General features: G+C 54.0%; 9 protein-coding genes across 9 annotated transcripts; 8 read left to right on the top strand and 1 right to left on the bottom strand.

The window, feature by feature from the left end:
• The first annotated feature begins 20 nt into the window (after positions 1-20).
• Positions 21-837, top strand: IWZ02DRAFT_464367 (uncharacterized protein). Its single transcript, XM_066768394.1, has one exon. It carries the CDS (start codon positions 126-128, stop codon positions 375-377), a length of 252 nt encoding a protein of 83 aa, XP_066618150.1. The 5' UTR covers positions 21-125; the 3' UTR covers positions 378-837.
• A 5,598-nt stretch (positions 838-6,435) lies between these two features.
• Positions 6,436-7,667, top strand: IWZ02DRAFT_494778 (uncharacterized protein; the record flags this gene model as incomplete). Its single annotated transcript, XM_066770071.1, has 4 exons — positions 6,436-6,737; positions 6,789-7,161; positions 7,208-7,264; positions 7,320-7,667. The coding sequence occupies 4 exons, from the start codon at positions 6,436-6,438 to the stop codon at positions 7,665-7,667; spliced, it is 1,080 nt and encodes a 359-aa protein (XP_066618149.1).
• A 457-nt stretch (positions 7,668-8,124) lies between these two features.
• Positions 8,125-9,385, top strand: IWZ02DRAFT_494777 (uncharacterized protein; the record flags this gene model as incomplete). Its single annotated transcript, XM_066770070.1, has 3 exons — positions 8,125-8,429; positions 8,480-8,987; positions 9,038-9,385. 3 exons carry the CDS (start codon positions 8,125-8,127, stop codon positions 9,383-9,385), a joined length of 1,161 nt encoding a protein of 386 aa, XP_066618148.1.
• Positions 9,386-9,877: 492 nt separating this feature from the next.
• Positions 9,878-11,476, top strand: IWZ02DRAFT_437345 (uncharacterized protein; the record flags this gene model as incomplete). The annotated part of the gene is made up of 4 exons (XM_066766617.1): positions 9,878-10,179; positions 10,232-10,712; positions 10,772-11,114; positions 11,142-11,476. The coding sequence occupies 4 exons, from the start codon at positions 9,878-9,880 to the stop codon at positions 11,474-11,476; spliced, it is 1,461 nt and encodes a 486-aa protein (XP_066618147.1).
• A 573-nt stretch (positions 11,477-12,049) lies between these two features.
• IWZ02DRAFT_437344 (uncharacterized protein) lies at positions 12,050-13,267 on the top strand (the record flags this gene model as incomplete). Its single annotated transcript, XM_066766616.1, has 2 exons — positions 12,050-12,783; positions 12,832-13,267. 2 exons carry the CDS (start codon positions 12,050-12,052, stop codon positions 13,265-13,267), a joined length of 1,170 nt encoding a protein of 389 aa, XP_066618146.1.
• A 1,526-nt stretch (positions 13,268-14,793) lies between these two features.
• IWZ02DRAFT_494774 (uncharacterized protein) lies at positions 14,794-17,148 on the top strand (the record flags this gene model as incomplete). Its single annotated transcript, XM_066770069.1, has 1 exon — positions 14,794-17,148. One exon carries the CDS (start codon positions 14,794-14,796, stop codon positions 17,146-17,148), a length of 2,355 nt encoding a protein of 784 aa, XP_066618145.1.
• A 2,777-nt stretch (positions 17,149-19,925) lies between these two features.
• Positions 19,926-20,866, top strand: IWZ02DRAFT_494773 (uncharacterized protein; the record flags this gene model as incomplete). Its single annotated transcript, XM_066770068.1, has 2 exons — positions 19,926-20,137; positions 20,185-20,866. The coding sequence occupies 2 exons, from the start codon at positions 19,926-19,928 to the stop codon at positions 20,864-20,866; spliced, it is 894 nt and encodes a 297-aa protein (XP_066618144.1).
• Positions 20,867-21,645: 779 nt separating this feature from the next.
• On the top strand, positions 21,646-23,224 carry IWZ02DRAFT_410169 (glycosyl hydrolase). The gene is made up of 2 exons (XM_066765708.1): positions 21,646-22,185; positions 22,236-23,224. Exons 1-2 carry the CDS (start codon positions 21,670-21,672, stop codon positions 23,094-23,096), a joined length of 1,377 nt encoding a protein of 458 aa, XP_066618143.1. The 5' UTR covers positions 21,646-21,669; the 3' UTR covers positions 23,097-23,224.
• Positions 23,225-23,783: 559 nt separating this feature from the next.
• IWZ02DRAFT_427691 (uncharacterized protein) lies at positions 23,784-25,599 on the bottom strand (the record flags this gene model as incomplete). The annotated part of the gene is made up of 4 exons (XM_066765927.1): positions 23,784-23,866; positions 24,066-24,294; positions 24,325-25,276; positions 25,307-25,599. The coding sequence occupies 3 exons, from the start codon at positions 25,597-25,599 to the stop codon at positions 24,127-24,129; spliced, it is 1,413 nt and encodes a 470-aa protein (XP_066618142.1). The 3' UTR covers positions 23,784-23,866; positions 24,066-24,126.
• Between the last annotated feature and the right edge of the window lie 321 nt (positions 25,600-25,920).

The raw sequence follows: 25,920 nt of genomic DNA, 5'->3' as shown, positions 1-25,920 counted from the left end.
TTGTCTATCTACCTAATCTACCCATGCATCGTGGTTGAATCTGCTGCCAAACCACCTTCCCAACTCCACACGCTTCCCTCGCTCGTCGTCTCGCCTGGCCGGACTTGGCCTGTTCCACCCCGCTCATGCCGCCAATCCCACCCACGCCACGGAGTGTTGGAGCTCATTCTTCTCGTACCACCGTGTTGGCTGATTCGCGCCTTTGGTTGGTGTCGATGTGGTTGGTTGTTTCGGCCCTAGCATGGCCATGGCTACGGTCCTTAATCATAGGCTGTGACAATCAATCAAAGAAGAAAGAAAGAAAGAAAGGAAAAGTGGAACATTGGAGGCGTCACCAGAAGCGCCATCGTGGGTGTGGGCGCCCATTTCGTCGGTGAACACGTCGGTTGGCGATGGAAAAGCTGTGCTGACTGCCGTACCAGTGCTGCTTTCTTTGTTTCCTGAAACCTCAACCACCCATCTCAAACCCTTCACTGACCAAGAGAATCCATTGCCGTGCCGCCTCGTTCAATCCAACCAGCGGGGTGGTACTGTAAAATTGATCGCACGCCATTCTTTTGAAGCACCTGGGCCCGTTATTTTTTGGACGTCGCCGCAACCAGAATACCAACCATCGTTGCCTGGTGTTCGGTTTCTTCTTCAGGCCCAACCGCTACAGGACCTGCTTCTCCTTTCCCCTCTTCGCTTCCTAAGACTCTGCACTCGCATGGCCGGGCCTCGTCGGCGAGCGACGCAGGAAACACCGATCACGTTGCGGAAGCGAATGCTGTGGCCACAAAAGCCGAACGCCAGGCAAGCAACCCAGTGTATTCATTCTGGCGCCACGGTCCGCAGTCTTGACATCGGCAGGCTTGATCCGCTGCAGGTGCACCGGCTGAGTCCTCGTCTGAGGTCGCGGCCGCGGCCGGCGTAGATTCTGCGTTGCGATGGCCGAAGAGTCGGTTGGGTCAGATCGTTGAAGGTGGATTGCAGAAAAGAGAAGAGAGAATGACGGCCGCCGCGCTAATGACACGAGTCCGGTGGTCTGCACGACTTGCATGCCAGCGGGGCTGTAGTCGACACAGCACTCAAGGAACAAAATGAGAATGGGACAAAGCATCGCGAGGCCTTGGTGGTCCTCCTTCAGGTCGACGGAGATAGATACTAGCGACGTGGCATTGCGATCTGGCAGCGTCGAGAGGTCGAAAGCCGTGACTGGGGTCGGCGTTGGGATCTCGCCGCTCGGGTTGGCAACGCCGACGAGACGATGTTGCTGGGGCGCATGGGGAGCTTTGCAATCATCTTGGGCCGGGGAGGCGCGGCCACGGCCACGGGAAGCGCAACAGTCAGGGAGGGTCTGGGCTCAGCTAATTCTGGAGCCTGATGTTCCTGGGTAGGAGGAGAGCTCTTGATTCATATGCGCCAAAATCTTCAAAAGTACACGTGCAGAGTCCGCGACTCCACAGGTCGGAAGCGGAAGACGTGGCCGAATAGCAGAGGGCAACGCGGATGCGCATTTTATCCCTTCCATGCATGCAGTGGTTGGGGGTGAGCGCTGCTGGACACCAGAATGTGGCGTCCTAGGTGAATGTTCGGCAAACATTGAGATGGGGACCCAAGGTACACCCGAGTCGTTGCAGAAGACCGCCGACACCATGAAGACGCATGAAGGCGCCCTCCTGGGTGCTGCCTGTTGCTTAAGTTTGATATGTCTTTCCAAGGTCCTGTTTTCATCCCGGATTCGGCCCTGTTGGGTTTGGAGGGGCCCCGAATTTCGCAATCGGCAGCAGTGTGTCGGAGTGGACGGAGCGCTTCGTGAGTCTGCCGCTTTGTCGCGATGATGCAGTTGTTGGAGGAGAGGTCATGTTCGTCCTTTGCCCAATTGTCCGGGTACTTGATTGTCGTTACTACGACACAAGTCAGTGTGAGTCTTTGCAATTTGGCGGATAGGGACTTGGCTAACTTCGCTGCAGCTGAAGCTGTACCTGCAAGTCTGCTCCTCTCCGATGCAGTCGATTGATCGTGTCGAAAACATTCAGATGGACCAGTCTGGAGCCATCATCAGGACCCGGGTCTCGTGAATTGCTAAGCCCATGGTGGATCCTGGCCAAGGAGGTGGTGGTCTTGTCGAAAAGGACCCGGCCCGTCCCAACATTTGACACGCCTCCAAGTTCTGCCAGCTGTCGTCGCTCCATGGAAGGGGGCAGACCAGAAGCGCAGTCGGCGCTCTTGCGCGATATCGGGGCGGTGCCGGCCTTGTTAGGTGTGGCTATTATTCAGATCAGCAGCTGTGTGCTCGTGACGGGAAGCTAACACATACCCGAGTCCGCCTCTGCTTGAAAGAGCTTCTCATTCACGACTGCCGAGGGAAATGGCCCATCTGCTTGCAACTGCTATCTGCCAGTGGGCTACGAGTGGGAGGAGCAAAGCGATTTGGATGCGGCACTTAATATTGCCGCTGGCATTGGCGGGGGAGAAGAGACATCCTGGCAGTCCACAATGCGATGATCGCGAGACTGGTTGCCAACAGCGACGGTTGGCCGACTGGCGAGGCTTGAAGATGAACCCCACGTGAACGTCAGCCATTCTGAATGTCCGGGTCGTGGGTGGGGTGCTTACCGTGCGAGCTCTTGCCGCGGACGAGATATCGTGTCCCGCCATGCTTTGACAATGAAGAGTGTCAGGGTTGCGGACATGTTTGGACGCCTCACTGTTTGGGGAGTCTGGGCTGAATGGGACCAGCATTGAGTGTTGACCCCGAATCTTGAGCTCGGATTCATCGACCATGCCGCCGCGAGGTCATTGAGCTGCAAGCCCCCGGTGACATTGAGGAGCACGGGCAGCGCAGCAGCATGTCGGCTCTCGTTGAATGGAGACCGCCATCGTCGTAGTGTTCCTGGACAGGCGTGGCGTGGGATGGACTTTTCCAGTCCTTGCAGAGGCCGACAGTCAATGCGGCCAAGGCAAGGCATGTGCATCCCGTCTGACCAGCCACCCCTCGCGACACTAGAACAGATGAGAAGAGCATGGGAAGGCTTCTGGGGTCGACTTACAGCAGCCACCTTGTTTGCTTGTCGCGCTCCGCCGCGGACGGCGCCAGTGCTTCGAAGCTATCCTTGTCCGATGGAAGCTCGGATTCCTGACGCCACGGCGAGTCAATCTGATGCCGCCGGGACATGGAGGACAGCTTGTTTCTGCGGCACGTCAGCGTAACGCTCAAGGATGGCGAACTGAAGCCGTGAGGCATCGCCAGAGCAGGGCGTGTGAGGGGAAGACGACAAACCTGAAATGCGCAATGGCGCTTTCGATGTCGCGCGTGGCGGCAGCGCCTGATTGCACGGGGAGAGAGTAGAGACAGGATGTGGGACGATGGTGTTGAGGAGTTGATGGAAAATTCGACAGTTTGCGGTGGACGCGTCGCACGCGGAGCAACGTTGGCCCGAGCGCCTGTCGTCAAGGGACTGTTGTTGCACATGGTCATTGTTTGGGATGGGTCTCAGCGCCACGCGAGGTGAGATGCCGGACTAACACCAGGGCCGTGCCATTTTGACGTGAGGGAAATTGTTGAATCTGTCTTCGGCATTTTGGACTGACCCCTGAGCCTCGGGTTGACAATGGTTACGGGTTGTTCTCACTTGGCCACACTGCATGGCTGGAGCAGTCTCCCGATCGAAGGCAGTAGTAATTTTCTAGGAGATTCGAAGAGGAGGTCATGTCATGAACAACTTGCGAGATTTGGATACGGGGGAGCTTCAAGATTCATAGAAGGGATGAGCATCCTCATTCAACTAGGCTGGGCTGCTGCATGTCCCGCAAGAGTCACTGTCCCTCACTCCCGACGACCTGTCTCCCCGAAATCTCTTCTTCCTCTGCTACTCCGGGAACACCCTGTCGAAAATCGGGTGCAGGGGCGGCACCTCATCCAACTCCATGTCTTCCTCGTCCGGAAGCATATTCTCCAGTGCGAACCGTCGGAATCGGCGATACGCGCCCACTAGCATGCATGTCCCGCCAAGCAGGACCAAGATGATGACCAGAAAAGCGAATAGTGTGGCCTTGATTGTATGGATAACCGCAATCATTGAAAACCCCAACATTTTGCTGCTGTCAAGGAGGTGCTTGTGGCTGGTCAGTATGGAGAGTTTGACGGCGCGGAGGGGTCTTTTGAAATTGCTTCTCACATTGGGAGAAGGAGAGAGAATCTTGGTATGGAACGAGGCGTCGTCGGGCGTATCTGGTCGTCCTGGAGTCTTCGTCTGCTTTTCTGTCAGCGAATGCTCCTGGTGAGGTCTTTTGCTATGCGCGGAGTGTCTCACAAAAGAGGAAAATGTGTCTTTGAGATGTGATTGTGCGAGCCGAGGAGCTTTTGATCGAGAGGAGAGTAAGAGCGGTGCAGAGGCAGATGGAGAGTGTGTGATGGTGCGGATGTCGGTGCAATGATTTGGGATGGTTGGGTTTGGTCGTCGTTGAGAGAGTTGGGCTGGTGGGCGGCAAATCCACGCGCGCTGGCCGACAGGCCTCTTCGGCGTGACATGCAACAACACAGGTCCCTCTCGACTTACGATTGCACGTCTTCTCAAAGTCGTGCGCTTCTCCTCGCCTTATTGCCCCGTGCATCAAGGAACTCTCCCGCGAAAGCAAAGTCGTCCTCGTGCGCCAACTTTCCTCCTTTCACTTCTCAACCTTGACTAGTTTTTGCAGACATTTTGGCCGGCACCCGCAACGGAAGCGAGAGCAAATTGTGACCAAACGAAGGATATTGCCCGATATGGAGGTTCTCATCAGCCGGATCAGTGGTGTTGGCGACATCGTGCTCAGGCCGTTGCTAAGGGGGCTGCTGGCTGACCCGGGAAGGTGTACAGTTCATGGGAAACGTCTCCTCAAGAAGATTTCCAGGCTTTGGCGTCATCCACGCAATATATCCGCCGACCGATGGTGAGGATATCTATACTTTCAGCCAGGATTGCTTCTATACGAGAGACGGGAAGGAATTTCCAGGCGTCTAGACAAAGGCAGACGCTGGACAGCGGCACTTCGTTCCTTTAAGCCGGTCCCTCCCACGATTCGTTTCCACATGTAATGGGCAGTCAACAAAGTTTGAAGGAGAAACCCTGCCGGGAAACACGTTGGACACGCCGGGCTTTGCTATCAGGGGGACCTAGCCTGCCTGCTGGAAACCGATTACTTTCGACCTTCCACAGCTTAGCACTGATTTACTGCGCTTTATGCATATCTGGAAACGTCCAGGATCGATACTCCGTTTGAAGGTTTCCAATCAGCGAGGCAAGGCGATGATGCTCTGGAACCGCGGCGCAATTGGACATCCGTTTGTGCCGGCTTTGCGATGTCTCCTGGCACTTCGATGTTGCCGTTTGGAAAAGCTCAATAGCAGCGACTGGCATTGCTCAAACGAGTACGGCCGGTAGATCTCCTCCGATTGCTCTTCGTGGGCAGATCTACTCGAGGCGTGGCCCAGACAATGTCAATCGCTTGGTGCCCTTTCGAGCCGGAAAGACGGGTCGATTGCGGGAGGAAGCAAGCCAGAGCTGAATGCCCACTGCGCTTGTGGGTCAATGTACCCTGCTTGGAACCAGAAGACAGCAGGGCAATCACCAGTTGCTGGATTTGGTTGGGAAAAACGCAATCATCAGGACGTTTGGGGCTGTTTGAGGGGGCCAGCTGGGAAAACTTGCTCTTCTAAAGGTATATTAAGGTGATTCGGATCTTCTTCCAGACAGACAGAGACATTGCAAATCAGTGCGTCCCCCGGGATGTAGTGAAGAGGAATTCCCTTTTGCAACTCTCATCAAAAGCAAACTCAGGATCGATGTCAAAATCACCACTCTACATATACTCGTAGCAACGCTGTCGCAGTGCGACGATCCAAATTCCAGTCGGCGGTACACTCTTTTGAAACCTTCCTAACCCTGATGACGGGGTTTCCCATCGGGAATCCTCTTCCACAGACGCTCGTTGCGAAACTCGCCATCGACGAAGTGACCGTCGAGCTACAGTGTACATATAACACCTTGCGCCGCTCACACTCGACATCGGTTGTGTGTGAAGCCAAGTCGAGCAATGTGATGGCGCTCCGAGTCAAATTGCAGTTCATTGCTGACACCATCCAGAATTGGAACGGAGAATTCTAGACGGAGAGGGTGCAGAATTTTTGTCAGACGCTGTAGGGCCTTCCGTGGAAAGCCTTTAGTTTTTTGCACATAAAACCTCTTTGATAACATGCCTAGATTGGAATCAGTGTTAAATTATGCCGTGTGAGTGCTTGGCAGCGCCGGTTCTCCCACTGCGAGCTCACTTTCTTTTGTTGCCTGAGGCCTGATTGTTGACGGTGCCGGACGCACCGCCGCCCTGCGTGTCCTCGAGACAACTTCGTGCGCTGCCATCTTCTCTTCTCTACATCTTCAACACCCTGCGACCTTGTCTGGTCTCTTATCCAGCATGGCTTCACCAACATTCTCCAAACAGTTCGAAGAGTTCCACGTTGAAGTCCTGCTCCAGATTGCCGGCCAACTTGGGTCGATGTCGCCGATTCATCTCGAACCAGACCAAGAGAACAGCCTCGTCAGTCTTTCCTCCACAAGCAATGAGATGAGGGACATTTGTCAAAAGCTCCTCTTTCGCGGAGTCATTGTCGATTGGGAGGACTTGGTCGACTTCCTCGGAAAACATCAAGGCCTGTTCTCCAGCGTTGGGTCTCGTCAAGTGCTCCATGGTATCCCAGAGAAGGTTAAATGGACCAGGTACCCGTCTCGCTCTCACGAGACTCTCCCCTCGCTAACACGTCTCCGAAGATCCTTTGCTTTCAAGGCAGGCAATGAGACTTGCAAAGCAATCGTTCCAGTGACCGAGCAAGCGATGGAGAGAGCCGGTCTGTTTCTCTCTCACGTGCTCTCCACTGCAACCAGGCTTAGCAAATTGACTGTCCTGCTGCCTATTAACGCCAAAGATTTCAGCCTCCAGAACGCCATGGCCGTTCATGGAATTCCTCAACTTCGACTCGTGAAGGAGCTGGTAATCGATATACTTTCAGGTTTGCTCCTGAAGAGATGCCCGAATGCCACTTCTGTCACTATCATGGGCTCCTCAACCTATAATCCTGCTCACGACGCCGGAATTGAGCTGCTCGAGCACATTTCCAATTCATACCGTGGAGATCAACTTCACGTATGATGACAACCTATTCCTGTCTCCCCGCCTACCCAGAGTAAAGCACTACGAGTTGGCTGGTGCGCTGACTAGCCATCTTTGGATGAATCACTTTCTCGAGGTAAGAAGAAGCATCCAGACCGAGATCAGACAAGGCGAAGCTAATCAACGTGCAGCTCGCGGCCGACCTGCCCCGAACAATGCCTGAACTTGTCTCCCTTACCATCGTGGTCCACGCCCACGAGCACGCGCCCTCGAGGGCCTGGATGAAGCTTGGACTGGAAAGAATCGCGAGACACTTCTCACAGATCTTCCTTAGCGAGCACACCAAGCTGCAGAAGGTGACTTTGGCCCGAATTCTGTACCAGGGCGAGCACATGCATTACCCCGAGATCGTTACTTGTTGGGAACGACAGCGCGGCGAGGGAAGCTTGGAGGACGCTCCGTTTTTTCAACGGAGCGAGCTGGACTTCGGAGGGCTCAGCCACAAGAGCTGGCGTTCGACGTTCGAGGGACCCGTTTAGTGCTGAATCGGGAAACTGGGCGAGTTGGAGGGAGTGATCTGAGTGGTAGAACCACCTCGCCACGTAGCAAACATGGCCTTGTGCCTTCTCATCAGTCAAATTCTCCTCCTTGGTAGTTGAAAACCAATGAACAGGATCGTCCCTCATTTCCTTCTCAACGAGCGGCCAGGTCGCTCGAGGCCTCGACATTCTTGACCCGTGCACCGCACCATTTTTTCCTGTATACTGCAAGTATTGGTAGCGTGAAGGCAGAGAGTTCGGTTCAGTTTGTTGCCGGTGGTCCGAGTGTCAGCGGCGCCAGGCGCGTCTCTCTTAGTCCCGTCCAAAATCAATCCACACACCCTTCGTCATCACCATCCTTCATCCGGCTCAAAACTTCGTCCTTCATCAAGTCAGCCTTTCCCTCCGATCTCTCAAGCTTATGTTACCCCATTGTATCGCCAAAATCCCTCCCAGAATGGCCACTACCATGATTGTCACACTCCTCGACGAGCTTCCTGTCGACGTCCTCCTCCAACTCGTCGGTCTCGTCGGAACCATCACTCCAGTCAGTAGCGACCATGCTTACTCCAGCGAACTCATCGAACTCTCTACCGTCAGCAAGGGTATGAGAACGGCGTGTTACAAACTGCTCTTTCGGGGAGTCATCGTCAATTGGCAACAGGTTTCTTCGATGGGAAAGTATGACGACTACTTCGTGCACAACCCGGACAACAGTGAAATCGAGTTCGAAGGTGTTCCAGAGGGAGTGGAGTATACCAAGTGAGAGAGCTTCCCCCAGATCGTAATACCTCACTAATATTTTTTCAAAGGTCGTTTGCGTTGATGGAGCGATACGATACGCGCAAAGGGAAGCTCCTCTACCCAGTCCCATGGCCGCTCACCGTGGAGACCATGAGGAGGGGAGCTGTCGTTCTCTCAAAGGTGCTCTCAAAGGCAAATGGACTCCGGAAGCTGTCAGTCACGGGCCCCGTCGTCGCCTCAAGGTTCAACCTTCGCAACGCCATGGGCCCCGAAGGAGTACCGCGTCTCCCGTACGTGACGGAACTTGTGGTCGACAAGTCGACGCTCTTCCTCATCGAGAGCTGCCCCAACGCCACCAATGTCACTTTCGTGGGCGAGAATAAGCATGACGAGTATTCTGGAGTGGCTTTTTGGGAGAGTTTCAGTCACATTGCCCGCCGGGAGATGGTCGAAACCGTGGAGGTCGACGGCGTCCCCTTTCAGGTGTTCCCTATCTACGAAGTGTCTCCCAATTTCAAGCACTTCACATTTGTCGGCGAGCTGTCTGGCCACCGCTGGATAAGTCTTCTATCTAAGGTCAGTAGACGCGGTCAATCCAGTCAAGAAAACCTGCTAATCATGTGTAGATCCGGGCTACACTTCCCTCGGCAATGCCAAACCTTGTTTCTCTGACCCTAGTCATCATCGGCAACGAGCATGCCCCGTCTAGGGCATTCAAGAAATTCAAGCACAAGAGAGTTGCCAAGTACTTCGCCCAGACTTTCCAAACCAGGCAACGGTCCCTCCAGAAGGTCACCTTCGCTCGTGTCACGTACGACCTGGGAAGGCAGAACTTTCCCGTGCTTTGGAACTGCTGGGAGTGTGTACGCGGAGCTGGCGAGCTCGAGGACTGCGAAGTCATTGAACGCAACGAGCTTCACCTTGCTGCGTCGCGCTTCTTGCATTGGCACCCAACTTCCGAGGGGCCTGCATAGAAGAGGAATGCGTCTGCTCGGAGGGAGTAAAGCTGTTGGCAAGTTAGAACACCTGTACTACTACATCGGATAACGTCGTTATACACTCAATTCAAATTGGAAACTTTTGTGCATTGATTCCTCCCCGAGGAAAAACTGGATGATAGTGTTCTTCATGAATATATTCAGGCAGAACTGCCCTCGCGCATATGATGTCGACTTGGGTTTTTGCTTCCACCTTTCGACTTGTATTTCAAACTCTACGTCTTTTTGCCTATAACACTTTGGTTTAGCGTTGTGTTAATTCTGGCTGCCGCTGTTCGGCCCGAGTCCACCGTAAATCACGTGCTGTGGTGGTCCTGTTGGCATGCTGGACGCGTCGCTTCAGGTGATGTCCAGAATAAAAGCCTGCCCTCTTTTTTCTGACACATCGCACCATCGACATTAGACCCTACCACTACCTCCAACTCAATTCCGTCTCTCCCCGTCTCAGCTCTTTGTACCTCACTCACAATGGCCACCCCCAACAACTCCCGCCCTTTAGACAGCCTCCCAGCCGTCGTGCTCCATCACCTCGCCGATGCTGTGGGGGCGCTCTCACCCGTGTACGGTCCTCCTGGCCAGAACGACATCAACAATCTGTCAGCTACAAGCAGGACGATGAGGACTATATGTGAGAGACTGCGCTTGCGTGGTCTCTTGATCAACTTTGAAGAATTGAGCCCCATGGGAAGGCTCGACTCTCTTTTCTCGCGTCCGGTGAATCAAGCCCATGAGATCATGCAGGGCTTTCCACAAGACATTCATTGGACGAGGTTTGGATCAAAGCTTCAGGTTTCCTTCGATCTGGCTAACCATTTCATCTAGGTCTTTCGCCCTGACGACACCGGCCGTGCCCAGCAACGCAGCATGGCGCCACTACGCGCAGATGATGCAGAGGGCTGGAATCATCCTGAACCATGTGCTCCTCAATGCTCCCAGGCTACGAAAACTGACTGTTGTGATTCCAACCGTGCAACACGACTGGCAGGATTCTGATGGCATCCACGGCGGCGTCAAATTCTCGTTCGTCGAAGAGCTTGTGATCGACACCCGGTCAATGTTTCTTTTCGATCATTGCCCCAACATTAGGCGCCTTACGCTCACGGGTTTCATATCAAGGCCTGACAGGGCGGGATTTAAGTTGAGGGACTTGCTGGTGCGCGCATCGAACTTGCCGAACCTGCGAATTTTGGACGTCAACACAGTAGACACTACGATGATGAGCGACTTTCCACCTATGAATCGGATCGAGCGCCTCACGATAGTCGGCGTGCTTCGAGGCAATACTCGTACAGAGCTCTTGCAAGTAAGAGACCATGCTTTGCCATGTGGACGTGCCCTTGGACGATTACTAACATTCCCCAGTTGGTATCGACCCTCCCAACCCTGATGCCAAATCTACGGACGATGGCTCTTGTGGTCACTGGACCCCGATACGGCTCGATAGCGGCGTGGAGAGCATTCCAACGACGCACAATCGCCAGGAATTGGATTCAGCAGTTCTTCGACAACCACAATCACCTCGAAGAGTTTCGGGTCGCCTGCATCACCCACGGTCCCGCTGTTTATTGGCACGTCAACCCACCGACCCTGTTATCTTGTTGGAGAGCTCGCCGTCCCCAGAGCATGGCGACCCAACCGTTCTTCCTTGAAGAGCAAGGCGAGATCGACCTGGGAGCTTTCAGCTACGTGGATTGGCGCCCGTCGTGTGAGGGACCACCATAGGGACACACAGGTCGATTCGAGGGGCATGCTTCACCAAAGCCTCACAGTAGCATCTCCCGTCTTGCACCAATACTACAAAACCTTTCGAAGATGTCGAATCGTTCAAAGCACGAGGATGAGCGGGCGAAGACCGCGCGATACGGACACTTTATTCGTGGACGGTCCTGTCTCTTGAGATTCTTACGAAAGCATTCACCTATTTACTGCCTCCCAAGCAGCGTTGCACAACTACATCGATCTCAAGGCTCCCCTAGCTCTGTACCGTCATGGACGCCAGCGACCACGGACAATGACTGGACATCTTGGACAAAGGGAAAATTGATCAAGAGGCTTGGTAGATGGTAAATGAAGGCGGCTGGCCACAGTCAGACTTAGATGGCGTCAACCAGAGCCATTGAAAATGAATGCAAACTTGTAGCACCGGTTCTCTGGTCTACAACTTGATAGCTATGGGAGAGAAACGGGTTCAAGAAAAATGGGGCTTGGGTTGGTCTTTTGTTTGTCTTTTCCTTCTCTCCGTAGGATGGCCTTCTCAATAAACCTTTTGCTTTACTCAAATTCATCCGATTCGGTGTACTCGGGCTCCCTACATTGTTCAAATTACAGTGGAATTGTACACCTGGCACCGGCACAGTCTTGTGATTGGACACTGGGCCTGTATTTGATACACTATCGCAGATGGAGGTATGGGAGGCCTGTGCCTGTGCGCCTCGCCTCGGGTGGTAAGTGACGTCACTGTCGAGTGGTTGGTTGCCGTTTGGACGCTGACACTTCGCCCGTCCACTCCATACGAAGGACAATACACACATCCCGAAGCCTCTTCCAGCTACACCGACCGACCTCCGCCCTGCTACTCACCCAAAACATCACCATCTTCTCTCAACGTTTCCTCCGGGTTGATCAATTTGTCTTTGATGAATGTCTCTAGAGTCATCCGTTTCTTCTACGAGACTTTCCGTCGGAAATGTAATCAGTGAGTGCTTCCAGTCGCCCGAGCTCACCGCACCACGTCCCTCCATGACTGACGCCATCTATGTAGCTTCCATCACGCCGACTTCTTTCATCTTCAAAATATCTGGTTGCAGCGTTGAAACTCCTGGCGCCCATAGCCGTTCAGCGAACGATGGAAAAGTCTTTCGCCGTCACCCGCTCGGTTTTGAATATACCACTAAGGGGCAATCAGCCTCCTCTACGGGTGGTTTGTGCGGCGATCCGCTTCTTCGTCCCTGCCGTCTCTCAATCAAACCTCGGGCCTTTCGAAATCTCGTGACGCCGGATCATGCTAGCTTCGACCGCACACCTGGTACCCCACGCGCTGGATCTCGGCTCCACTCGCTCTCCGCACCCGGTCTTCTCATGAGAGCGAGTTTGAGAGTAGCACCGACTTTGGAAACTCTTCCCACGGGGCTTCTTCTCGAGATCGTTAGACATCTGGGAACTTTCGCGCCGATCTACCACAAGCCTGGTACAAGCTCTCTCATCAAACTCTCTAACACCAGCAAGAGTATGAGAGACGTGTGCCACAGGCTGAAGTTCCGTAGCCTTGTGGTCAACATGAACGATTGGTTTGGGCCAGAGAAGTTTTCAGCCCTGTTCAGGCAAGTCAACGGCTCAGAGATCCTGGAAGGCATTCCAGAGGTGTCCAAGACGAGGTAAGACTTGCAGATCTCTTTCGTATATCCTTACTGACTTATCATGAGATCCTTCGCTCCGAAATGTCACAACTGTACCAAGACACGCCCCGACCTCGACAGACCGGTCTTTGATAGAGCTGCCGACTTCCTATTCCACGTAATGTCCGTCGCTGGTGGACTGAAGAAACTCTCCGTGGTTTCGCCACAAACTCCATCATTGTATAATTTTGGTGGATCATCTGCACCGCATGGCCTCCCAGAGCTCCCGTTTGTTGAGAACCTGGTTATCGATTGGGTTTCACGGTTCCTGGTATACCGTTGTCCGAGAATCTCCTCCCTGACGATCGCGGGATTCGCAAGGAATGGTCCTGGCGTCGACCAGCTCCAAGAGCTGCTGTTCTTCGCACGCGGCCTGAGCAGACTGCGACACCTTGAGATAGACTCGACCTTCTATCTCATGGTGACCAGAATTGTCAGGATGGACAACATCGAGAAGCTTTAGTTGATCGGTCAGCTTCTATGGGGAGACAGGACCGACTTGGCTAATGTGAGTGCCCCGAGAACTCAAAACATTCAGCCGCAGGAACCGCAGCTAACGATGCAAAGTTGAGAAACGACTTGGCCCAACAGATGCCGAACCTGAAATCCCTCACCCTTGTCATCACTGGAAGGCTATCCCCTGCAGATCTTGCTGTCATGGTCTGCAACCGTCAAATCCTCGGACGAGTCCTGCGGTCTAAGCGTCGGACATACGGCGCCGACGTCACATCCGCACTTACTTAAGTCCCAGTATTTAGCTACATCGACTACCGAGATTAACTCGGCACAATCAAGCATTGCTGTCCTGAATGAGAGCCGTTCTGTGTGACTTCACTTCGGTCTCCTGACACCTGCCCCTACCATCCTCCCAACAGGTCGAGCTTGTCCGCAGAAGCGGCGCAGAGTCCCATTGGCAGAGAGCCTTACGAAGGATAGTTTGAAGCAGACGACATATGTATGGACGAAATGAGAAAGAGGAAATGGATGGCTTGTTACCGTACAACACTGCAAAGACGGGGGAGTGGCTCCTTGAGGAGGCAGAGTTGGACTTTACGAGAGCGGGTTGCTAGACTTGTCAATTACCAGCTTCTCACTACAGCCCTTGATCCCGCTTCCCTATACGCCCTTCAATGTGATGGACCTTTGCTGAGAAGTTTTCCATGTCCTCACCTTGCTGTCTGACTTCCTTCCCAACGTGACGCCTACAGCTACCGTGGAATCACCGCAGGGACAATGTTCAGCCAATGGTTTCACAGTAGACTCTGACATGATCTCGGCCTTTTATCACATGTCAAGCGCGCAGCCGACCTCAAGACCGACCGGGACGCGGCGTTTTATTAGGGTAAAACATGGGTGTCGTGCGGTACGATATCATGGCTGTCAAGCGGTACAGTATTCCCGCCAGAATTGCGTAAATTATCGCCCAATCTACATTAGACCATGCAGTATGTTCTTTGAGGTGATTTCTGTGTTCTTTGGGACTTGAGCGGCAACAATTTCCCTCGCTGAACAATGGGCGACGATTTTGGCAAACTAACGCGTGGATGCTGATTTGCTTTTTGCTGTCTCGATCATTTTGGTTGCGTTGATGGACCCAGTGAATCGCTGTCAAATTCCCCTTCGCATCTGGTGCTGTGTATCTTTCACTGGCTGCTGTGTGGATCGAGTCGCTTTCGAAGGAAAACAAAGAAAATCTCGACGTCGACCCAACGAACAAAGGCCCCCAATGCGGCAATCCACGTTCTGCCTTTTCTTTGTTCCGATGATTGAAATGCCGAACTCTCTTAAACTGACGCATCCGGGGCCGTACTCTTGCATTCTTCTTCGGATGGAAGCCGAGCCTACTCCAACGCCTTTCCCAATACCACTCTCATAGCTTTTGCAGATGAGCCCGCTCTTCTCCCCTAAATTTTAACCATCGCATCAGACTAATCCTCTTCTTCCTGCAGTCTCGACTGCGCCGGAGCTAGAGCGCATAGTCCCAAAACGATGGAGCCTCATGCGTACATCACTCCACCTCCTACCCGGACGCCAATCAAACGAATGATCGATCCTAGGCCATACAACACCGATCCAATTCGACCACTGCCGAAGTTTCCATGGGAGATCAATCGAAGAGACGAGTTGCAGACGCCTACGAGGCAAGTTTTGGGCGCCGATTCCAGACCGTACAACACCGATCCAATCAGGCCATTGCTACCTCTCCTATGGGCACGCGAGCGACGGGCGGAGCTGTCGAAGCCCACGACATCAAAATCTGAGTCTGATACAAGGCTGTTTCAAAGCGACGCGCTGAGCCCCTTTTCTCCTCTTCCGTCGCCAACACCCGTAGCGAGGACGCCCGCGGCGCAAGTCATTGACGCAGAGACATTCACACCCGAAGCCGTTCTGCAATCATCCCCTCCGATCGCGTCACCGCGACTAGGCCAGGAAGAATGGATGCCTCCGACGCACATGGCTGGATTGACGCTATACGGCTTCGCGCCAGCCCAGCGTCCTCCTATGTCGAGAATAGAAGACGAACTCTTGCAAAAAGAAGTCCCAGCTCCCGGCCGCAAGATGGTGCGTTTCCGAAACACACCATCAATTTATGAAGTCGAGCGCGTCGGGTGGAGGCCAGTCAGGGAGCAGCGAAAACAGCGAAACGACAGGCGGCGCTTCCGCGTCGGCGAAATGGGATTAGAGCGGCGAGCCATTTTCCCCGGGGTCGCAAAGAAGCTCGCGTCGGGGCTGGCACCATGGGCGTGGTGGATTGGTTGCCTTGCTGTCTTCCTGGCATTGGTGACGCGCTGGAGCGATGGCGCACTCATTCTGCAGCCGGATCTGCGGCCTAGGATTCCACCCGAGTTTCTGTTCAAACATCGAGACTTTCGAAAACAGGCGCCGGAGGTGGCGGTGGAATTCGAATATATCACAAAGGCTGCGAGGGCGGGCATGGATCATCTTGAGCAAGTAATCCAGTTGAACAAAGAGGCGAAGAAGTCGGAGAAGGTCGACGGGTCCAAATCAAAAGAATGGCAATATCTGACTCGATCACTGGACGTTGTAAAAATCAAATGGGACAAAGTTTTGCATGGAGTTGTTGCAGAGGAGCAGGAGCTGATCAAACAGTCGAGGGCATGGTACGACACCAAGGCAGCGGCGCAGTCCACTTTTCACGACCCAAGGATGGCGTCTCTCAAGGCGAATGACAGACGCAAGGCGCGCGAGGGGTTGCTGGAGGATGTTCGACGCACCGCAAGCTTCTCGGCGAAGGCCATCGAAAACCAAGCGCGCTTCGTCAATGCATCCCTGGAGACCGCCGAAAGGAATGTTGGTCTTTACCTGCCATCTGGATGCGGACCGTGGGAAGACATACTACTTGGGCCAGAGTTTGAAGAGGACAAACCGAGATATCTGTCGCGGCTGCCGCTGTTCTACGCAAAGTTAGCGCCGACATGGTCGTGCAAATGGCTCGAGAAGAGAAGGAGGAGGATGCAGCTTTGCTCGAATCTTGAACCACATCTTTCCTACTTTCAGGAATTTTTCCGGATTGTTTCTCTCAGCAACGAGCACCTCAGGGAGGCGGCGCGGGCCGTTGAGGAGTTGGCTGCGGATTCTCCGCTCCGCTTTGACGACATGAGCCCAGCGTCTGGTTCCACGATGAGCAAGGATTATCCGGATGGAGGTTCAGATCAAACGCCTAGCAAGGAGTCGAATCAGGCGTCGGATACTCCCGTGGGCCATGATCAGGTTGACGAGGAGCCATCACCCATGAACATCTTTACTGAAGGAGATGGGCCCACATATATCCCGGCGGAGCCTGACGAACATGAAGCACGAAGCCCTAAGGCTATCGAAGCTCCAACCAGTGCAAAAAAGCAAGGATCCAGTCCACTGGCCAGCGGTGATAGACAACCAATTTTCACAAACCTCGGGGTTTGGGTTGCCGGTTGGAACCAGTGGTGGGGAGAAAAGTACCTTGCGAAGCCCGTGATCAATGAAACAATGCAGGCAGCAGCAAAGTTTTCTAATGATCAGCACGATGCAATGGAGGAAGACAATAAAATGAATGAGGCTTTTCGTCTCGACGAGGAAATGAGCCCGACTATGGATTCTGCGCATAGTGTTCAAGGAGACGCTGGGCCACGAGCCAAGGACAATAACGAGATCCCAGTCAGCATTGTTAATGATATTTCCTCTCGCCGCGACTCACACCTCGTCGATGCAGCGCGGGCAGCCGAGGAAATGCGCAAAAGATTTGCTGTCCCAGCTCCTCTGGCAACTATTGACGACGTATTTCGCGCTTGGGATAAGATTGTTGGAGGACTCAGTTCGGTCATTGAAAAGGAGTTTAGGGCCTGATTTGTGGAGTGAGGATGGCGAAGTGTAATGTATTTAGCTTACGGCGGGCGGCTCTAATATATGTCGACGGAGGGCAATTCGGAGAGCGTGATATGCAGTGTATTTCATCCAATGTGTTTCTCTTGCTATCGAATTTATGTCTCGGTGAAGGCAAGGCCCCGTGGATTCGTGAACACATATTCCTGGCTACCGCTTCCTGCGATGGTCTCCTGTGTTCGTAACGTGCAAAACGCTCCTAATTGAGAATGACCAGGCCTGTCTACTGCCCATCAGCTGCCGTCATTTTCCTGCTAGATATGGAATTCACATGGGCGATGGCTCGGTGTCTGCCAAATCATGCTCAAAGAGCACGCGCGAGCCCGATCAGTCCGTCCAATGTCCACCGGATGTCCTCAAATTTCGTCAAATTTACTCCCTTGCAGTATCGAATCCAGAGCAGCGGCTGTACGAAGGAACGTCGATTGAGTCAGCTACATGGCCTTTGCGGTCATAGGAACGGCCGCTGGAGAAGACAGAGCCGCTGCTCAATGGGCCGGCGCTAGCTTGGGCTCCGGCCTGGGGTTGTGAATTTCAAGTTGTTTCCCCTGCTGTCGTGGGGCGGGAGCTCCTCGTATTTTGGTAGTTTGGGTGGAATTAGTGAGCTGTCAAGCCGATGATCGTGCCAGGCCTTCAACGAAGGATACTCGTAGATATATCTTTCCAGTCATGTCAGCTTCTGCAAAGGTCGTCGCTAGATGGAGCCTTGTTCGAGTAAGCCCTTCAGAGACGAGATAGCTTACAATCTAGCTTTTCATCGAGTTTTTAGGGAGTCGACTCATTCTTTTCCCGCCTTTTGCCTGCCGATCTTGTCTCACCTCCTCACACATGTATCAGAAAGACGAGGCCCGATCAGAAGAATTCCAGCTGTGCTAAGGCGGAGATGATATTGGCGCAGGGCCAGCGCGGGCGGAGTAATGCGTCGAATCTTAGTCTCGAAGGTAGCAGAGGGAAGCCAGTCCGAGTCGGTGATTAAGCGGGAGAAATGTGAACGGGTGGGATGGATAGGCATAGAGCCAGGTGTTGAAGTCGCTTGTGGAGTCAGGCGAGGGAGAAAAGTAGCAAAACGGCACGAGACATGCTGCTCCGGTCCAATGACGCTATCTTAAATGAGATGTACCGGATGTGAATAATACTGGACACCTATGGAGCCCTGCAGCTGCACTCTCTTTCGAGACTCTCCCCGCTTAGAGCCCAAAATCGGTTATTCAACGCTCGATATCAAGGCAAATCTAGCTGGAAACCAGCTGGTAGCCAGACCTGGAAGCAAAAAATCACGGCGCTCAGCTCCCGTGGTCATTTGGTGGCGAAGTTAGCCATTTTGCGGCCGAGAACCCCCGTAGTGACACAGCCGCTGAGAAATTTCTTGCAGAAATCGCAGAACATCCTGATGTGCCCTCGCAGCCAAAAGTTCCTACCATTATGCATGCCATGTACAGTACTGCCGTTCCCACTTCGAATGTTGCTTGTCCCGTCGCTCGTTTTCGCAATGTCGCAGCTCCGAGGACGATCCGATGCGCGAATGACCCGGCGCACGTGTACGGAAAAGCCCGAAAACACTGTTCGGTGCATTAGAGCCCTCGATATCGACGTATGTGGCTTGGAAAGGTCGGGTGGAAGCGGGTCCAATTGAGTGGCGGTCTCGCAGCGCTTGAAGAGTGGAGTGCCTGGGACGTTAGCGAGGATGTGCGTTTGAAGGACGGACCTGAGTTCGGCCATGTCCGGAATGCTGGGCTTCTGGTGACCTGCCGCTGGATTGAGTCAGTGATGACTGGAAAGTTTGGGGTTTGTCTGCCTTGCCTGTTGGTGTTTGATGCGAATTGCGGCTACTGCATAGCGCAAATTCCCGGGACCAACGAGGGCGACGAATCTGTAAATGCCTTTGTTTGGCCTCGCGATGTTTTCTCCAGGAAGCCTTGCGTGGAATAGCCTGTGTACGCGTGAATCGAGGTAGCGCAGGGGAGAAACAGGAAACCTCACTGTCTGTCTTTGTTGCTCTAATTGTGTTGCGAAAACGCGCGTTAATCCAAGGACCCCATCTTCAACACCAAAGATGGGGAAAAACAGCCTAATAGACGAAGATCAAGACAAAACCGAGACGGCTCTCTTCAAAAGCCAGCATGAAGCCAACCAATCAATGAAAAAGCAAGTCGCATCAGCCCAAGGTAGTGCTAGACGGGCGACACTGTGAGAAAGGCAGGTAGGCAAGCCCAGAGCTGCTCCCTCGAGGTAAAAAAATTGAGTATAGCATTGCCCGTAGGCAAGAGCAGCTTTTTAGGGCTGCTTAAACTATAATTCATCAAGTCTAAGCCAAATGGCAGAGAGCTGAAGAGGAGAGGAAGAGGAGTAGGGGCCGAAGATGGAGCGCAAGTGTTAAATACGTCAGGTCGTGCGTGGCTCGGGCCTCTGGAGCCCACGGGTGGCATCAAGAAAGAACGCTAAGAGTGCTGGTTGTCGTGGTCAGTGGCGTGGGCGTGGTGGTATTCCATTTCCAGCCTCCGCACACTTTGCCCACGACATCACTAAAACACCGCATCGTGGCCACCAGCTCCTTTCCAACAGTCACAAAACGCGATCCCATCCAGCTGTGAGTTGATTTAAATGCATTTCAACCTCCTTGGTGAAGACAAACACGCAGTCCTCCTAGTCCCTGAGGATAGCCCGAGCGGTGCACATCGACGCAGTCCCACATCCGCCATCACTTTTCTACTCCTCTCGATAGACTCTCCGAACCGTCCATCATGTCTACCCAGCAGCACGATGCCATCGTCGCTCGGTCCGGCAGAAACACCCAGGAGGCCTTCGACGAGCTGCTCAAATATCAAAAACCCGACTACGACGCGGGACAGAGCATCTCTAAGATTGACTTGAAAGCCGACGAATTTCTGGCGTTGATCGCCAAATGCAGACGGAACGGGGTCTCAACAAAACAGACGCCGACCAACAGTCTCTGGTAAGTTCCATCTGGCCAAGCTACTTGCACACACTCATGGAGAACAGCGGGTTGGACTACTTCGTCAATTCTAGCGCCATGTTCGTCCGCCAAAAGGATCCCTTCATCCAAGATCTCGCCGCCGAGCTCGCCAACAAGCTTTCCGTTAAGGCCGCGGCCATACCTGATCTTGAAGGAGTGGGTCCTCTCCGCTCTCGCATCGGCCGAGTCATCGTCGAATTCAACAAGACTCGCAGCATATACAGCCAGGGAACACGCTACACGGAGCCGATGTTCACATCCTTCCGCAATCCAGACGCACTCTTCGGCATCCCGCCCACCTCCTCGCACCGAGATCCAAGAGCGGAAATAGTCATTGAAACCACGGACGAGGCAAAGAGGTCTCTGTGTCCTGACCTGGCCGAGCGCTACGTGAGGAGGATGGAGTGGTCGAACCGCGCTTTCCGCAGCTGCACCGTCCACGTTGCCATCAACCTCGAAGCGGAGACGAAGAAGGCCATCTTCACCGTCGTGATCGGATACTGGAGGCAGCCTCGACGAGTACCAGAAATCATGACCGTGGGACATCTGCGCCGGATGATGCGTACCAGGCTCCTGCGCGACGAGACGGTCTTTCGCAACGGCAACGGAGAGCTCGTGCGGGGGACGCTTCTACTGCTCCCGCAGAACTTCATCGGCGCCACATCTCTCGATCAAATCTTCGTTTCTTTTCTCCGGGGGACCTCATGAGGCCTAGGAATACGCCGGTAGTCACCATCGACCACAAGGAGCTGCTGGACGTTCTCGAAAGCGCAGAGCAGAAGGCGGCGGATCTCGTGGCACCCCAGATCGACCATGGAGAATAGGAGCCCGAGGGTGTCCCAGTGGAAGAATGAATCGATGCAGAGAAAAAAAAAAATTCTGAAGGAAGATGATGGTTATGTACAAGATGGATGAACAGGTTGAGCTGCAGAGACTTCAGATGAGGTTTGCTTAAGGTTTAGCCCTTGGGACGGGACGGGACGCAACCACAACTGCCACGTTCCCCATTTCTCCTCCGCCGGACCAGGGTCAGCATACGAGCATCCCCACATGATTTCTCCATCAACCATGTCAGCTGCTCGCTCGTATTCACGACACACGAGCCGAGGAACGTACACTCGCAGAGTAAACAGCTTCCCTCGGTCTCTCGCGACACGAGTGGCTAACTGACACCAGCAACAGGTTCGGAATCCAACGGCTAAGATAGACTTTTCCCTTTTGTAGGAAATCGAAAAAAATGTCAGTGTTTAAAAAGATAGTGTTTAAAAAGATCAGCCCCCACACGAGCCGCGTTAAACCGAAAAGCGGAGAAACTAGTTGCTAAACCGGGGATTTGGCCTATTTTCGGTGATACAGCCACCGACGGTTATGCACGAAGCACCGCACGGAGACCAGGCGATCAGGCGATCAGGCGATGCCAGCGGTCGTCGCGACTGGACAACACAAAAGGCGACGCTGTCGCCGCAGGCCCAGGAGGCTTGGCTTAACGAAAAAGTCAACCGCTCAACACCATGCGGCAATTCCTCGCCCTCGCGACGGCACTCGCCTCGGTCGCGCACGCATCCCTGCAAATTGTCCCCGGCGCAACATGGACGGCGCAAAACACAGGCGAGCACCTGCAAGCGCACGGCGCCGGGCTGATCCATGTCGACGGCACGTTCTACATGATCGGCGAAGACAAGACGAACGGCTCCAGCTTCCAAAACATCAACTGCTACTCGTCGACGAATCTGGTCGAGTGGAGCTACGCGGGCGCACTCTTGACGCTGCAGGACAGCGGCGATTTGGGCCCGGATCGTGTGGTCGAGAGGCCGAAGGTCATTTTTAATGATGATACGAGCACTTTTGTTATGTATTTGCATATTGACAATTCGAGTTATGCCGAGGCGAAGGTGGGCGTGGCGACGTCGGGGAGTGTTTGTGGGACTTATAAGTATCACGGCAGTTTTCAGCCGCTCGAGCATCAGAGCCGGGATATCAATTTGTTCAAGGATGACGATGGGACGGGGTACTTGTTGACCGAGGACGTGAGTCTTTTCCCTGCACTCAATTTCTGAAGCGTTCCTGACAAAATCAGCGCCAAAATGGCCTACGCATCGAGCAGCTGAGCGCCGACTACCTCAGCGTGGAGAAAAACACGTACCTCTTTCCGAACAGCGACCTGGGCATCGAAGCATCCGCGCTCCTCAAGCTGGACTCCACCTACTACCTCTTCGGCTCGCAACTGACCGGCTGGGACCCCAACGACAACTACTACGCCACGGCAACATCGCTCTCGGGTCCGTGGTCCAAGTGGGCGCTCTTCGCCGACTCGGGCAGCAACACGTACAGCTCGCAGACCAACTTCGTCCTCAAGATCGAAGGCAGCGCAACCACGACGGCCATCTACATGGGCGACCGCTGGCAAAAGGGCGCGCTCTTCTCCAGCACGTACGTGTGGCTGCCGCTCACCATCGACGGCACGTCCGTCAGAATGCACAACCAGGTCAACTGGGTCATCGACACGGCGACGGGCGAGTGGCGGGCCGGCCCCAGCGAGACGCAGTACGAGGGCGAGGTCGCCACGCTGTCCAACGACGCATCGGCCGTTAGCTGCGAAGGGTGCTCTGGCGGCGATGCCGCGGGGTATATTGGTGGCAATGCTGCGCCTGGTGGCACGGCGACGTTTGGAAATGTCAGAAGTCAAGCATCGACCTCGACGACCATCAGGATCAAGTACCAGAATCTGGATAGTACTGCGAGATATGCGGCCGTGACGGTTAATGGCGAGGAGGTGGGGAAGCAGGTTTCTTTTTTGCCGACGACGCAGGGGACTCCGGGGACGAGTGTTGTGCATGTTGCGCTGGCGGGGGGAGAGGTAAATAAGGTTGGGATTGCTGGGGTTGAGGGTAAGGGGTATGGGCCGGATGTTGATAGGCTGATGGTGCCGGTGTCGTAGCAGATGGCTTCCTTAGGGTGTGACTTGGAGGCCTCATTCAGCTGTTCTCAAGAATCATATTGAACCAACGTCATTCAAATCCCAAGACCTGTATTTCCTGCCAAGAACCAACATTGTCCGACCCTCTCCCCCAAACTCTTCAAAACACCGACCATCTCAGGTTCCTCCCCTCCCAAATATGTCTTGAACATCTCCGTGAGCCCAGAGCATGACAACGGCGTCGCTGTCATTCTTGAACGCGTGGTGTTCCATTTCATCTTAGCGCAGCGCGTGGTAGACAAGACAGCGCAACTCAAAGACTTTGGCACCTTGCTTGACGATCTAGAAGGGAACGTGGAAAGCTACAGGGATGGTCGTCCAGATCGCGAGGTGAAAATGAGGGAGCTTGCTTTTTGTGTGTGTATAGACAGGTTCGCGATGGGATGTTGTTTTGGGAGATGGGGGACGGCAATCCGTTTGGCGCGGATATGAGGCTCGTTTGCTGCTGGGTAGGATGTTGGAAGATGTACTTGCTCTGCTGCGCCGGGCTGTCAGATTGTATCGAATACGTGTTCAGGAGAGACGGAGGGTTGAGCAGACGGGTATGGTGGAAAGCCTAATGTCGTAGGCGTAGACAAGAAATAGAAGACTGTAGATGTCTTTGGGACACTTGAAGACACAACTTGAAAATCATCTCAAGATTTTTGTCACAAAACCAAGTGTAGTGGAGGGAAATGACCACAGCTACGAAGACGTGTTTCCCATCGTTTGCATCCGCGGACGAGCATGGTCTACGCTCTTAGTCAGTGCTTCCAATTTGCGCCCTTTGCGGACTTTTGGGCCTCTTCATTCTCGCAGTATCGTCGACATCACGCAGAGAAAGTGGTCGACATGGCGGGAATCACAAGTTGAACCTGCTCAGACAAGCATCATGTGAGAGCAAAAGTGATACAACAACTAGGAGATTCGCGTGGATTTCTGCTAACTCACATTGATCGCGGCAGTCCTGAGAAAACCCCCCAGCCTACCAGCCAATGTTCCATCGCAAGCCTCAGTAGCGACAGTGACCGCAGTATCCACACGAACTCGCCGAGCACGCAGTGTAATCGAGCTCCGACCTCTCCGACTCTGCATCCGAGTCCGAAACAATGACGCCATCTTCAGGACTCGCTGGTGAGGAAAAGAACTCCTCATCGCTGGCATTCTTCCCCGGTGACGCCTCGCTCGGAACACTTGGCGACTTGCTCACCGCCGCGCCGTCCATCCACCACTCTTTGACATCCTCTGGCAACACCTCCGAAGACCCATTTGCCTGCTCGCGTATCTCGAGCACATCCAACTCTTTGCGCCGAACCTCCAATTTCTTGTCCGGCCGAGCCTTGGCCAAGGTAGAAATCTTGCGCAGCAGCGTGGCCAGCTGAGCCAGCTTCTCCTGATGCTGGTTCTCGAAAACGTCGATGTTTTTGCGAATGTCGTCGACCCGAATGTCTTTGAACGTGCCCCAGTCATGGTACGCCAGGACAAAATTGGGTGTTTGGGAGAGCCACAGACGCTGAATCTCTTCACCCAGGACGTCTTGGTCGATCCGCTTCGTAGAGCGCGTCTTGAGGTCAAACACTGCATTCTGCGCCACCTTTCGACCGCCAGTCACCATTTTCAAGCTCGTCCCGGTGTCGATTGTCAGATGGGGGTACTCGTCGTCCGTCTCCTCGCCCTCTGGATCTAGGTTCTTCAAGTATCCGTCGCTTTCGAAGCGCACGAGACAGTTGAGGCCAGCAAAGTCATGCTGCACAATGCGCTGATGAGACTCAGAGCCCTTTGTCCGTCCCTCCCACGTCGTATACGCCTCCGGAAAAGTGTGTCCGTACCCTTTCACGCCCTGCAATGTTTCCGTCGGCGAATGTTCGTGTCGCACGAAAAATACCGTGTTGCCGACGACTTGAACAAGAAACCGGAAAGGCCGCTCGGTTTTGCGGACGAAGCGGAGGAGATTACCCAGCGTGCTTCCACAGGCGAAAATGTCGACTTTCTCGGATGGAAAGTGTGGGTTCATGGCAAAGATTGCGCGCACCGCCGGCTCGGTGGGGTGTTTTGGGTAGCGCGCGGCGTTGGAATCACGGAAATAGACGCCTGCGTCTTCTTGAAGTTGTCTCGGCTCGTCGAGGGGCGTCCAGGCGGATGGAGATCCTGAATGTGTTAGCCTCGGGACGCAGGGCGTGCAAAGAGTTTACTTGCCTGGCGTCATGATCGTTGGGCCTTTCTCCTTCTCCATCCAGTTGTACGAGGCAATGTACTCGCGATTGGTGATCTTGGCCACGCTCCGCTCATCAGGCTTGGATTCCAAGTCGCGTTCGATGATTGTGTTCAGGATGGAGCCAACGGGCGGAGACGGAGGTCGCGGATACTCTTGGGGCCTTTCCCGCCATGAAAAGTTGTTGAAGCTGTACGTGCCCCGCCCTCTGCCTCGGCCACGCCCATTTCCACGCCCTCGCCAGTTTCCACGCTGCGAAAGATGCTCGGTCATGGTCTGAGAGAGAGACGCTACTTTTGGAACGGCAGTGGCTGGCATGTGCAGATCATATACAGCTCTGCAGATCAAGTGTTTGGTTTTCTGCAGAGCGGGAAGCAGCAGGGTTTGACCCAGATTGACATCCTGCCAAAGCGCAAACCCGTTGTCTTGGTCCCTGCTACAACGCCCATGCAGCCTCTCAGGCGGAACTGAAATTCCCCTTGCTGCAGGGACACGGGTGGCGTTTAAGAAACTCTATTTGGAAACCACCAATCGATGGGCAGAATTAAAGCTTGTCGGGAACCAGAAAGTGCTTTGTGTTTCTGCTATTTGCTC

This window comes from Phyllosticta citriasiana (assembly GCF_038021145.1).
Source record: "Phyllosticta citriasiana strain CBS 120426 chromosome Unknown IWZ02scaffold_19, whole genome shotgun sequence".
Lineage (NCBI taxonomy): Eukaryota > Fungi > Ascomycota > Dothideomycetes > Botryosphaeriales > Phyllostictaceae > Phyllosticta > Phyllosticta citriasiana.
Note: the sequence above shows the minus strand (reverse complement) of the source record. Positions and strands in the feature narration are given on the sequence as shown.

Coding starts and splice junctions, on each gene's coding strand:
- IWZ02DRAFT_464367 (XM_066768394.1), top strand. CDS start 126: ATGCCGCCAATCCCACCCACGCCACGGAGTGTTGGAGCTCATTCTTCT.
- IWZ02DRAFT_410169 (XM_066765708.1), top strand. CDS start 21,670: ATGCGGCAATTCCTCGCCCTCGCGACGGCACTCGCCTCGGTCGCGCAC. Junction 22,186..22,235: donor GGTACTTGTTGACCGAGGAC/GTGAGTCTTTTC, acceptor TGACAAAATCAG/CGCCAAAATGGCCTACGCAT.